This window comes from Aristolochia californica, unplaced genomic scaffold (assembly GCF_029961685.1).
Source record: "Aristolochia californica isolate CCGP_79_NKW_82.1479 unplaced genomic scaffold, dmAriCali1.0.hap1 SCAF_13, whole genome shotgun sequence".
Classification (NCBI taxonomy): Eukaryota; Viridiplantae; Streptophyta; class Magnoliopsida; order Piperales; family Aristolochiaceae; genus Aristolochia; species Aristolochia californica.
In genome coordinates this window covers 8,558,766-8,573,612 of record NW_027181804.1, presented here as the reverse complement: position 1 = coordinate 8,573,612, position 14,847 = coordinate 8,558,766, and the positions used below count along the sequence as shown (strand labels likewise).

At 33.3% G+C, this 14,847-nt stretch overlaps 1 protein-coding gene across 1 annotated transcript; it reads right to left on the bottom strand.

Moving 5' to 3' along the window:
• Nucleotides 1–11,454: 11,454 nt before the first annotated feature.
• LOC137947928 (probable trehalose-phosphate phosphatase F) lies at nucleotides 11,455–14,505 on the bottom strand. Its single transcript, XM_068793786.1, has 11 exons — nucleotides 14,145–14,505; nucleotides 13,567–13,707; nucleotides 13,401–13,472; nucleotides 13,152–13,280; nucleotides 12,795–12,851; nucleotides 12,616–12,717; nucleotides 12,428–12,505; nucleotides 12,263–12,332; nucleotides 12,096–12,166; nucleotides 11,917–12,009; nucleotides 11,455–11,810 (listed from the first exon to the last, which is right to left on the bottom strand). The coding sequence occupies exons 1-11, from the start codon at nucleotides 14,442–14,444 to the stop codon at nucleotides 11,739–11,741; spliced, it is 1,185 nt and encodes a 394-aa protein (XP_068649887.1). The 5' UTR covers nucleotides 14,445–14,505; the 3' UTR covers nucleotides 11,455–11,738.
• Between the last annotated feature and the right edge of the window lie 342 nt (nucleotides 14,506–14,847).

The following is a 14,847-nucleotide window of genomic DNA, read 5'->3' as shown; positions in this document are numbered from 1 at the left end:
TAAAAGTGAATTATTTTTTTGTGTTAGTGTGGGCAATGAAAAGTGCAATGTAAAATACTTGTTTGTGTTAGTGTGTACAATGGAAAGTATGGCATAAAATGTAAAGAGAATTTTTATTAATAAAATATTTTGTAAATTTGACTTTTATAACTTTTACTTAATTTTTTATTAATAAACTAAAATATAGATTTTAACATGTGAGAAATTATCAAATACTTTTAAAAATAAATTCATATTATTTAATTAAATAAATATATATATAATAATAATTAAACAAATGCCTAATTTTATAATATTAAAATAGTTAATCAAATTGTTATTTTGTAATATCTAAATTCTCACTCCTAAACTAGTAATTAAAAATATAATATTAACCATCATTAATTTATATAAAAAAATTATTTTATTATATAAAATTAGTCTATTAACTCTTAAAATAGATGTACTTAATTTTTTATTAATAAATTAATATATATTTTAACTTCTAATCAATTAATAAATAATTCAAATACTAAATTAATTATTTTGTTAATTAAATATATAAAAATAATAATTAAACAAATGCTTACTTTTACAATATCAAAATAGTTAATCAAATGTTTGTTAGTAGCTTAAAACTTGTAAAAAATTTGGTATATATGACACATGCAAATAACTATGAGATTTATTTTACTTCTCGTATAGCTCCATTGTGGTTTGGAGACTGCCTACTTTGGGCACATAACAATCACTACCATCAACCCCATGCATTTACAAACTTTGCGAATTTGTTTACAATTTGAAAGTACTCAGTTTCTCCCGTGGGAATATTTGGCAACGCAAAAACAAGAACTTGCAGTGCTCAGTTTCTTGCAGCAGAAATTTGTTGTCAGACTTGGACCTCCTTTGAAATTTTCTCTTTAGTCTTAGCAAGCTAGACCTTATCCTCCCTAGATTTCAACACAGAGTTAGCAAAACTCCTCTTGCCATTCTTCAGTTTCGTATATCGATGTGTTGGCAAGCTCCTTAAAGCTTTGATATTTTGTCATGCTCTAGAGATAGGTAGTCATCCACTTGTTTCCTTTTCAAGAATAAAACAACACTCTCTGTCTCTAGCTAAGAAAGGGTTGCGTGCAAGTTATCATACTTAGCATCTATAGTTGGTTGTGTTAGTGTTTGGCTTTCCGTTCCCTAAGAAGTCGGCCTTTTCGGGAGTATTGGCTAAAATTTTGACATGGTATCAGAGTTGGGTACCACATTCCGCATTTGAATCTCAGGTGAAGCGGTAAGGGAACGGGAACGATTTGAGCCTCCTAAAATCTAGATAATATGCATGTGATCCTCTTATCGATTATTTCAATGTTTTGATCATTCTTTGTGATCTCTGCTTCCTTTATTTTAATCAAACCATGCAACCTATCTAATTCCTCAATCAATACATCTCGTTTTCTGAACAAGACTCTTTCTCTTGTGTATCGTCTTTGAGCTCTTGATGAGATCTTTCAAAACTAATTGTGCTTCTTTGATTAATTGACTCTCAATATCCAATTCCATTTTCTTAGCCTCTTAAGGCTTTAGTTGATGACAGCCATTCCTTCATTTCTTCTGAAGAAAACTCTTCAGTATTTCTCAAAACTAAATCTGCACGATCAATAGCATCCTAGTGTCATTAAGATATATGTCATGGATCAGAGCCTTGATCCACCTAATAGTAGTTCCCAAAAGACTTGGGGGACTATCACTAACAACAAACAAGCTCATTATTTGAGTTTCAGTGTGTCAATTAGTACTTGTATGCAAGAGCAATAAATATAACATAGAAGAATATCGATTGGGCATGAGAAGATGGCATCCCTGGGTCAAACTTCAATCCATGTACAAGTTGCTATTGGTTCAATATCCTCTTTAAAGTGAGGGAGAACCATGCGTTTAGGATTGATCCCATTGCAGTCCATAAAACTTCAACGTCATGCTTCCACCAAAAGTAGCTGCAACAAGCCACTTGCTCTGCAATTAATAGTAGAAGAACTAAGATCAAGTAAAATGTATGGGGGGTTAGTGCACTTTTGGTTCAATTTCAAGTGAAAGTTGGTGTTAATGTAGACGAGTTCAAGTACACTGGAAAACGATTTCTAATGTTAGTGCCCAAAATGAAAAATATTATGTAAACAAAAAAATGGGTTACTTTTTATAATACACTTAAATAAAACATATACCTAAACAAATAATTAACCAAAACAAACATGGTTACTACACTAATAAGTAATTTAATGTAAAATTAAAATATATTAATATACAAAATAAATAAATAAGATATTTTCTTAATAAATTATTGCAGTTTATTGTAAATTAATACAATAATTATGTGTGGCAATTAACTGTGCACTAATTACGTATAAAAATAGATAAATAAAAATAAAAAAATAACAAAATTGAATATAATAATTAAATATATTTATTTATTAATAATATAAGATATATTTTAACATAAAAATGGAATAATTAAACAAAAACAAATGATCAAATACTTACTTTAATAATATTTTAATTACCACTCTTAAATCACTAATTTAATACAATAATAAAAAATAAATATAATAAATGAATAAATATATTATTTTATTAATAACACAAGATAGATTTTTACGTAATATTAATTAATAATATATTTCCATAAAATTATAAATCATTAGTTTACTTAATAATAAAAATAGAATAATTAATAAAAAATAATTTATCAAATGCTTACTTTAATGATATTTTAATTGCCACTCTTAAATTACTAATTTAATACAGTAATAAAAAATGAATATAATAAATAAATATATTATTTTATTAATAACTGAAGATAGATTTTTATGTAGTATTAATTAATAATATATTTCTACAAAATAAAAAATCATTAGTTTTTTAATTATAAAAATGAAATAATTAAACAAAAATAATTGATCAAATGCTTACTTTAATAATATTTTAATTACCACTCTTCAATTACTAATTTAATATAGAAATAAATATAATAAATAAATAAATATATTATTTTCTTAATAACATAAGATAGATTATTAATAACATATATATAATTAATAATTAAAGAAAAATGCTTGATAATGAACCGAATTACTCGTAAAATCCCGCAATTCGCAACATAAAAACAAACGTTTAGATAACAATGAGTTTGTGCCTTTAATATTAAAATCATCAAGTTAGTACATATAAAAGACATCATACATGTTCAAAAACAGTAAGATACAATAATCAATTGTCATTTCACATGTGAGTGGCTAAGGCATCTAGGTATTGTGTGGCTCTTATGGATTGTAATGCACGTTCCCTTTGAATATTTGTTAATTGGTTATCTTCATCCACAAGACCATCACTATCATCATTGTCTTCATCATTATTTACACCTAATTTGACCTCATCACCTCTTCCATCAAGCTCATCACTCGAACCATCATCTTCCATTTCAAACATATCCCTATAATCCTCTCTACGTATATAATTACGTAATATGAAACTAGGGGTGGCATCGAGCCGAGCCGAGCCCGAACCTGCCTATGTTCGAGCTGAGCTTGATTTAAATATTTTGAGCCGAGCTTCGAGCCCACTGAGTTCGAGTCGAGCTTCGAGCCTTTACTTTTCATACATTTAAAACTTTTCAAAAAAAATATATAAAATTATGCATACATTTTACATAAAATTGGGCATAACCTATATATATAATACATGTATAAGATTGGGCATCACCTTTACTTAAAATTAAGCATAATCTATATATATATATATATATATATATAATACCTGTATAAAATTCGACATGACCTCTATTTAAAATTGGGCATAATCAACATACATAATACCTGCATAAATACTCCATAAAATTGTTTATACGTTCCATAAACACTCCAAAAAATTGTTTATAAACTCCATAAAATAGTCTAAACACTCTATACACTGCATAATAAATTCCATACAATAATCAAACACAAAAAAATTAAATGAAATGTCACTATCAATTTACAATCACCCAAATAAAAACTATAAATCCATTATAAATTTACAAACTATAGTTATTTCTCTTCATGCTAGAAAATAATATACGTCCTTGCTTGAGCAAAATCTCCAGCTATGACAAAAACAAAAAAATAAAATTAGTTATTTTCAAATAAAAAATACTCTTTAACTACTAGTTATTTAATGTTGTTAAAAATATTAAAATTATCATGATGAGAAAAACATGAAAAATCATGTAGCTGGTAGCATTATCTCTCCACTCTTCTTCTCAGGTTGTAATCATAAAACAAAATTTTAATAATTAAAACTAAAAAATATCGTAATAAATAATTAATCAAAGAAATTCACCTTTTGATTTTTCTTTATATCGTGAAGAGTCCGAACCCAATCACTGCCACAAATCAAAGTTTGAAATATATTTGGTACCAAGGAAGAACGATACGAGTCTATTACTCTACCACCAGTACTAAATAATGACTCCAAAGCTACTGTGGATATAGGAATTATAAGGGGGGTTAGTCAACAAACTTAAAATTTGAAGTTCATCTTCATCTCCTCGTTCAAATTCATTTAATTCCTCTACATGAAATTCAATGTCAAACTTGGTGTTAGTGTGGACGAGTTCATATACATTGGAAAACAGTTTCCAGTGTTAGTGTCCCAAAATAAGAAAAATATAAAAAACAAGAAAATGAGTAACTTTTAATAGTATACTTAATTAAAACATAATATTTAAACCCCAAATTAGGTAAAACAAACATGATTACAACACAAATAAGTAATTTAATGTATAATTAAAATAAATTAATATATTAATTAATTAAATTAGATATTATATTATTTAATGATTGCAGTTTATTATACATTAATACAATAATTACGTGAGCCAATTAACTGTGTACTGATTAATTATAAAAAATAAAAAAATAAACAGGAATATTTGATCAAATGCTAACTTTAACACACTATATTTTTACGTATTATTGCATCGTCCAGAGGAAAAACAGGCTGAGAATAGGATTTGCAAGCTTTTTTTTTTTTTTTTTATAAAAATCACATGTGGGAAACTCGCATATGTGAACTGCACGTGCGAGTTCGCACGCTGTGCGGGACGGAGCGTCGAGGAGGGAAAATAATCTCCCCCCCTCAACTTAGGTATACGAACTTTAGGTATCTAGGGGTTCTGTGCCGTTCCAGTGAGAGCGGTGGTCGGTTGATTTGACGGCGGCAACAGGCCGTGGTAGGGGGTGACGACGATGGGAGAGGGTCCAGAGTAGCCGCTTTAGTTGGGGTACGACGAGGCGAGGGCGACGCTACGAGAGTCGACGACGAGAGGCAGAGAGCGGAGGGAAAGATTTGGTGCGGCGACGACAGAAGGGGCATCGACGACGAGAGGGAGAAGGGAGATGGAGGCCAAGAGAGGAAATTTCGGAGGAAGAAGAGAGAAGGGAAGAAGGAGACGAAGAGAGCGAGGGCAGGAGAGAGAGACCGATTTTTTTTTTCGGGAGAGAGAGTGCGAGACTCCCAAAAATTTGCCCCATCCTGCCGCTCGTTAAATTAACGAGTCGGCTCGCGAGCCGACGAGCCGAAGCTGGCTCTGCTCGAGCTCGGCTCGTTAACCTAAATGAGCCCATTTCTAAGTTCGAGTTCAGCTCGAGTTCGATATATAACGAGTCGAACCGAGCTGAACACGAGCCAGCTCGGTTCGAAGCCACCCCTATATGCAACAAACAATTACAATTTTTATCTAGATCTAAAAAAAAATGGAGGAGTACCTTTCAATATTTGAAATCGAACTTTAAAGCATCAAAAGTTTGCTCAATAGTATTATTCAAAGATGAGTGCCTTCAGTTGAATAATTCTTTATCATTTCTAGGAAGATTGTCTCCAAATTCTTGCAAATAATAACGAATTCCTCGATATGGAGCCAAAAATCCTGGAAGATTTGCATAATTAGCATCGACTAAATAATATTTACCTACAATAGAAAATATATTTCATATACAATAATTAAAGATAATAATAGATTAAAAAATATTGCATAAAAATATATTATTTACTTCACGTACAAAGAGTTTATCTCGATGAATCAATGTTGACTTCAGGACACGGGAATCAGTTGCTGATCTCTCCCATCCAGCAAGTACATAAGTGGATTGCATGTCAAATGTACATGTTGCCATTACATTTTGTGAGAGATAACCTTTTCTGTTCCAAAACATTTGTTGGTGCTTAAGGGGATGTTCGCTTTGATATGAGTTTCATCAATAACCCCAATACAATCCCAATTATGCCATTTCAATTAATACAAACATAAACTTGTATATTAACCTAAAATTATTCATTAGAGGGCAAGTGATGTTACCTTAAAGTACGAATAAAACATTGAATTATTTAAAATCTTCGAGTGAATGCGTTTTGAATGTCGTTTGATGTAATCAGAGTGAAGTTTGATAACAACATCCAACACCTTATTGAAATATCTACTTATGGTCCAATTCAATCTATCAAACATCTCTATTGTGACACTTGTTGACCAACAGTGAGGAGAAAATATGCAAGTTGTTCTTCCATTGAGTTGGTCTTTGTAGCTAATAAAAATCATGTACTCTTAAGTAAGTTAGCCACTTTGTAAAATACAGTTTGATACCTCATGTAAACTTTTTGAAGTTTAACAGATGATTTTTCTTTTGCCTTTTGCAAATACAATAGACCACCAATCCCATAAGAACGTGGGATTGGTGGTCTATTGTATAATTTAATATAATAATAAATTTTAATATAAATAATAAATAAATAAATATACAACTTTATTAATAATTTAAGAAAGATTATTCTAATAACAAGTTCGTGCCTTTAATATTTAAATCATTAAGTTACAAGTTTAGTAAATAAGAATGACACATGTTCAAAAGCAATAAGATATAACCATCATTTATCATTCGACATACAAGTCACTATGTCATCTAGAAATTGTGCGGCTCTTGTGGATTCTAATGCACGCTACCTCCGAAAGCTTGTTGATTGGTTATCCTCTTCCACAAGACCTTCTCTATCATCGCTGTTTGTATCATCCGTTGCACCTAATTGGAACCCATCACCTCCTCCATCGAGCTCGTCATCCGAATCATCATCTTCCAATTCAAATATATCATTGTAATTCTCTCCACGTATATATTTGTGCAATATGCAACAAGCAATGACAATTTTTGTCTGCATCTTAAAAGAAAACGCAGGAGCGTCTTTCAACATTTGAAATCGAGCTTTAAAGCACCAAAAGTTATCTCAACAGTATTTCGCAAAGATGAGTGCCTTCGGTTGAATAATTCTTTTTCATTCCTAGGAATATTATCTCCAAATTCTTACAGATGATACCGAGTTCCTCGATATGGAGCCAAAAATCCTGGAAGATTTGCATAACCAACATCGACCAGATAATATTTAATTACAATTGAAATTATATTCTACATAAATAAATGAAGATAAAATAGATAAAAAATTACTGCATAAAAACATATTATTTACCTTTAAATGCAAATAGTTTATCTCGGCGAGTCAATGCGTCCTTCAGTACACAAGAATCAATTGTTGATCCCTTCCATCCAGCTAGTACATAAGTGAATTGCATGTCAAATGTACATGCTGCCATCACATTTTGAGAGGTAGCTATTTCTGTTCTAGAACCTTTGTTGTTCTTCAAGTGGGATATTCGCTTTGATATGAGTTCCATTAATAGCCCTAATACAATCCTAATTATACAATTTTAATTACTATTGACTAACTTTGTATATTAATATAAAATTATTTAGTTAGAGGACAAGTGATGTTACCTTGAAGTATGGATAAAACATTGAACTGTTTAAAATCCTCGAGTGTGTGTTCTGAAAACCATTTGATGTGATCAGAGTGAAGTTTGAGAATAACATCCAACACCTTGTTGAAATACCTACTTATGGTCCAGTTCGATCTATCAAACATCTTTGTTGTGACACTATAGGATTGTTGTTGACCAACAGTTAGGAGAAAATAGGCAAGTTGTTCTTCCACTGAAATGGTCTTTGTGGCTGATAAAAACCCTCTACTATTAAGTATCTCTGCCAATTTGCAAAATACAATTTGATTAATCCTGTAAACTTTTTAAAATTTAATAAGTGATTTGTCTAGTGACTTTTGCAATTACAACAGACCATTAATCCCATAAGAGCGTGGTACAAGTCTATCGCAATGGCATAAATAGTATCTTCCTATGACGACAAGAATACATGTCAATCCAACAAAAGTTGCAACATTTTCTTCATCTGTCATAATAGCCATGAAAATATGCAAATTCAATCGTCTAAAAGTCATATTTCTTCCTAAAAGTCATAAACATCAATCTTCAATCATAACCTATTCATCCATACTCAACAATCATATTCATAGCCATGGAAATCTTTAATTAACCATACTGATAAATCTTGCAGCGTCATAATTCAAACATCGTCATTAATACATAACAATCTTCCCAAAGAAGATAGTGTACTTAAAACACATTACAAATATTTTCTTCCACAATATTTAAGCCACTCAACCCACTCTTCCACTGTCATTTCCGAAAATATGACCTTCTTACTTGGCGTATCCAAACATATAGGATCGCAATACTTCATGTCGTCCGACAAGTCCAAAATTTCCCTGAGGGCTTTGACCCAATCTCTTTTGATATTGCCCTCTTTAGCCTTCATAACATCATTCAATGCTTGAGTGATATAGTTAACTACATCAATGAATTTACCAGTGTCATAAGTGGACAATTCGCTTATCTTTTTATGACGACTTGAAGATGATGGGTTACTTCTTCAAGATTGCTCAGCTGTTGACTCATTTTTGCTAATGAATGATAATGGAGTTTCCCTAACTTCATCGACATCCTCGAACTCGTCCATCGGGACAAGATCCGACTCACGGAGGAGCTCATCGCCCAGATCTCCAGAAGTTATACTTGCTGTCCTTATGGCTATTTGAGTTTTCCACTACCAAAGCCAATTTGTCATAAATGGGGCAACCTTCACGTTTATACTTTTCAGCATCTCTATGCTGCTACAAGAATAAAACATCTTTTAGACGTCTTGGAAAGAGTTCTAGTAATGCGAAAAAAATACAAAATATTTTATAGTATATCATGATTTACTAACCTTTATGTAGTCTTGTCATACAAAATGACATGCAGTAACTCACTGTGTGGTTGCATCCCAACCAAATCCACTAGTGTTGAGACAACTCGTTACCATTTGGTATGTTTTCTTCCATGATCTTGTTCGATTCTTGAGCTACTCAATAATTTTTTTATTGACTGCATCTTCATTGAACTTATTGACATAATCCATATATACCTCAAGCTTCCAAATCCCATTGGGCAACTTGTTCCCTCTATTGACTAGCTCGACCAAGAGATCGAGCATTTTACTATCTTCTTCGAAGGACCAAATGTCATATGATCGAGCAGTTGGTTGTCTTCTTACAACCATTTATAATTTAAATCTGAGATAGTCCTCATGGAAAAAAATTTATCAGACAACTATTACCCGTCACGGAAACACAAACCACAAAAAATAAAATACCATATGGTGGCTATTTATAACACCCGAATCTCTTCACCACATGGCAAAATCATTCCATAACACTTCAAAATTTTTCCGTAGCACCCAAAATTATTCCATAACACTTCAGAAATTTTCAACAACATTTCAAAATTAATGAAAACTATTTCCATTTCAGATGCACTAAACAATGCAAAAACACGCACATCAAGTCCAAATTCACCAAACACCCCTCATAGAGCCCCATATGAGTTTGCAGTTACTACAAACTATATCTCATCAGTGATGGGGTCAGGTTTCGTTCGCTAATGGACATCTGTGTAGACGACTCAAGCCTTGTTTAAACTAGACTAAACACACCAAACTCTAAACCTGAGAACCCTAAAAAAATAAAAAGAACCTAAACCCTATTAACCCTAAATTCCATAACATAAACCCTAAACCCAAGACATTATAACCTCTAAAAGCCCCAAACCCTAAACCCTATCACCCCAAAACCGATTAACCCTAAAAATGTTTGAAAAAAACCCTAACCCTAAACCCTACACCTTAAAAACCCTAAAAGCCCCGTACCCCAAACCCTAAACCTATCAACCCAAAAACCAAGAACCCTAAAAAATTAAAAAAAACCTATACCTTAAAAATAAACCATAAACCCTAAACCCTTAAATACCAAGAACTAAACCCTAACCCTAATCCTGAAATTAAACCCTATAAAGAAGAAAATGAACCATAAATACCATAAACCCTAATCTAAATCTCACAATTATGCAACAATCAATACAAATTGCACACAAAAAATAAAATTAAATCAAATACAACACTAAAAATTAGGGTTTAGGCTTACATTCTGAAATTTAGGGAAAACTGAAGGCGAAGGATGAAATTGAAGCCGAATGGGAAAATTAAAGCCGAATCGAAGTAGAATAGAAGAAATCGATGCCAAAATGTAAAAATTCAAAGAAAATCGAAATCGAAATGGGGGAAATCAAATAAAATCAAGAGGTATTTTGGGGGAAAAGAGAGTAGCAATAGGGAGAAGGGAGTGGGAGGTTGAGAGGGAGGAGAGGGAGGCCGAGAGAGATAAGAGAGAGGGAGAAGTGAGCAGGAGGCCAAGAGGGAAAGCGAGTACGAGAGAGAGAGAGGGAGGCCGAGAGGACGTTTGCAGCGAGGGAGAAGGGAAAGGGAGGCCGAGCGGGAGAAGGGAGAAGGAGATGGAGGCCGAGAGAGAGAGAGATGAAAAAAATTTCGAAGGCAGAAGAAACGAGAGGAGGAGACCGAGTGAGGGAGGGTGCGGGAGAGAGACCGGAAAAAAGAATTAACCAGGGTTCGAAGTGTCGCACACGCTTCATCTAGATGATTCACAATATACTGCTAAATATGAATTCCCGAAATTAAACCATGGAGATGATTTTTGAATTCATTCGATTCATCAACATAAATCAGATGTTGGTGCTCTACTAACGACGTTAGGAGATGAATTGAATAATGCGGTTGAAATTCATCTCCTGAGTCAAAGTTGACTAATCCCCCCTTACTCTATTTGCAGCAGTTTGAGTTAAATGAAAATGCATAGCAATTTCGTAATACTACTTATGAAAGATTTGATCAATAAACAACCAGATTTCTGTTCGTGCTTATTGGGATTTGGAAGTTGTGAACAATTCAAATGAACCTCCAATATTTTGACTCTTGTTCGACGTGTTAAAGAAAGAACCAGCCGTTTTAATCGGCAATGGGTGAGTACCTTATCAAAAACAACTATTAAAAAATAAAGATATTATGACAATATCAGCACCTCTATAATTGGCGAAACATATCAAATAAATTTGCTATAAAATGGACCACTGAAGGCTTAATAACAAATTGGTTAAGGACGACCTATCTACTCTTTTAATTTCACTGAACAGCAGCCATATACAGAGATCACATAAAATCACACCCACTGGGTATTTCAAACAAAAAATAAAATAAATAAATAAACCAAAATAGCTGATCTCTTGACATATGCGCCGATCATTAGTAGAAAAAAACGTGATCAGAGAGGCGAAGCTTTTTGCAGTCTGATTCCACAAATGCACCAACTGTGCTCACCCTTTTTGACTGCATTTATTTGTTAGGGGCTTTAGATCTAGGGGAGTTGGTCCTTTTATGTGAAGACGCTCACTGCTCATTCTTAGGAGTAGTACCTTTTAATTTCATCCATCTTGCGAGGGATCTGAGGAACTCCATAACCTGCAATCAGTGCCAGATTGCAAACCTCAAAACGGGTTTAAATGGGCAGAAGGACCAAAGAAGGATTAGAGTCGACAAGACAATCTTAAAATTAAAAGTTCTATACCTCACAAGGGTCCTTAAGGGAATAAAAGGCATCGGTTTCTTTGGGCACGGACGACACTAAAATCCCATATCCCTTGTTGCTTTTACGTAACACCTGGTTTATTTGTATATACAAGGATGCCATTCAGCAACATCCAATCAAAATTCCTGGTCCTTGCATAAACATATGAACTTTGTTACCTTAAAAGCGTCTTCATCGGTTCGATCATCCCCAACATAGATGGGGAGTACATCATCAAAATTACTAAGCCCTGCAAAATTTTAAAAACCAAAAAATGCAAATATCAGGAATCTGCCAAGTACTAATAATATATATACCATGTTTAGACAGAGAAAAGACTACTAACCAAGAGACTCAACCAAAAATTCAACGGCTTTTCCCTTGTTCCAATCAATCACTGGACGGACCTCTAAAACCTAGATAGGATGAACAAATTAGAGATGGTAAGCTCAAGATTTCCTCTCATATATGTTATAACAAAAGGAAGCTATCTCTTAACTAGAAATATTACCTTCCTCCCATGTGTTAATCGCAAACGAGGGTAGCCCTTAAGAATATCATGAACAATTTGTGCAATAGTGGTCCAATGCTGTGACACAAAAACACAAACATATATAATTATTGAAAAGAAAAAAAAACCCACAAATAACTTCAAAAGAAAACAGTCTTGCAACACAAAATCTCTTACGAAGATTTTACCTGTTCTTCTACATTCCTGTAATGTACAGAGACACAAAATTTATTGTTCTCAACTTTTGAACCTTTAATATCTTTAGTGTTCTCGACAAGGGATCTAAAAACCTGAAAATCGTTAAAAGGACTATCAGCACAATGACATGGTAGTGAAGACACGGTTTTCTCCAAAAGTTGTAATGTACCTCATCGATCATGGGTAAGAACTCACTAGCAGGCTGAAATAGATTTACTTCCTTCCCCTGCAGAGTATCACGAGGAAATTGATGATATACTGAAGTGACAAAACTTCAAACTTCCACTTTAATAAGATGAGACTAGAATATTTTTTTTACAATGAAGGTGATACAACAATAAGAAAAATACTTAATTCTGAATTAATAATAAAGTTATACGTCCTGTTCAAGGATGAACAATAACAACAACTTGCATTGAGATTCAGATGCAGATCATACAATAAAAGTTGAAGAATCAGAGATACTTATGGTTTGTTCATCACTCAGTTCTTCCTGGAACAAATAGAACATGCAAGCAGTTCTCACCTGCTTGTCACTAGTCCTAATGCAGTTTGGGTGCTCGTTAATGGAAGCTGAACGAGTGACAGGACACATTATGTCCATTCCGTGACTACCAGCATAGTAGAGCTCTGTTAACCCCAAAAATTCATAAACCTAGGAAAATATGTAACAAGATACATCAGTTAAAATCTAGCAATTAGCCCCATAGCTCATAGGCTAAAAATTCATGTAATTTAAGAAACAAATCTCACTCAATGAAAAGTTTGGAACCACCTTGTCCCGGCTTCTTCCACTTATAATAGCAGTTGGGAAATACTTTGCAACATTTTTCACAGCAGTACGCATCTAGAAAAAGTTGCATATTTCTTATAAGAGAACTATTCCGTGGTGCATATTCCATAATGCAAGAGAACCAATGTGTAAAGAGAGTTGACTTTACCGGAATAGTCATAAAAGCACGATCTGGATCATCTACAATTGGGGATAGTGTTCCATCATAATCCAAAAACAATGCTATCCGCTTGCCTTTTGAAAAATTTGTGATTTGCTCAAATGACTTTACAGCTGATGGATGCTTGAGCTGCATTAGATTGGAAAAAGTGTCGTAAAAATTCATTGAAGAAAGAAGTTCATCAAAGATGCAAAACCAACATTTGGATTGGCAATATGCAAGGCAGTGCAAGATAAAGCAACCCTTGGGCCGGAGAGCCTTATCCAACTAAATAAAAAATGAATATTATGGATCAGGATCTGATTTAATAAGGGAAGATGATGAGAGGCAAGACTCACAAAATACCGATAAGTTTGACAGTTTTCACCTAATTATGTGTACTATATTCTAGATTCAACACATTCAAATAACACATGATCGTGTTTCTATCGAGATCACATCTTTGTTATTCTTAAAGTGTGGAACTTCAAATCTGACAAGTGATTAAACAAGAGAATAATAGATACCAAGTCTCATTGACAGATCTTTCCTAGGTAAAAAAAATTATTAGACATAAACAAGCTTACCACCCAGGAATTGTAAGCAACATTATCATCTGAAACAGCATCAAAATTGCTCTCCTTGCTCAATTTCTTGCGAGGGGGTGATGAGGACTGCATGGCATCCAGCCAACTACTAGCACGGAAATCATCAAGTTTGCCAGGTATAGCCTTTCTCCTAGGAATTGTTAGGTACAACCCAGAAGAAAACACTGTTGGCCCAGGTGCAGAGCATGGAAACAGATTAGAATGAATCCCAAGTCTTGATTTGTTGACAGGAACAGGGTCAGTAAGGACCGGGGCAGCATGGTTAGACTTTAGGTCCATCAGATACAGTTTATAACCTTAAGGCCAACAATTATAGTTAAGTTGCCTTCAGGACCCAAGTTTATGGTTCACACGTCTTCAATATCTAACCAACTCTTTTATCAATGAAAAACCATCTCTTCAGAGTTTTCTTGTCGGTGCAGTTATGTAAGCAGCCCATCAAGCATAGATATCCTGAAAACTGGACAGATGAATAGTTTTTACAACCAAATTGTACGTGGAAATACTAAAATCCAATAAGAAATAAGTATCTACTGAAGCAGTTTAAGACCCGGCTAAATACCTTGTCATCTCCAAAACTATACTGCATTTATATCTGAAATCCAGGCATTTGGATGCAAAATGCTTGAGAAAGAGCAAAATAAGACTGCAAATTCACGGTCTCCTTACTTTACTATTCTGA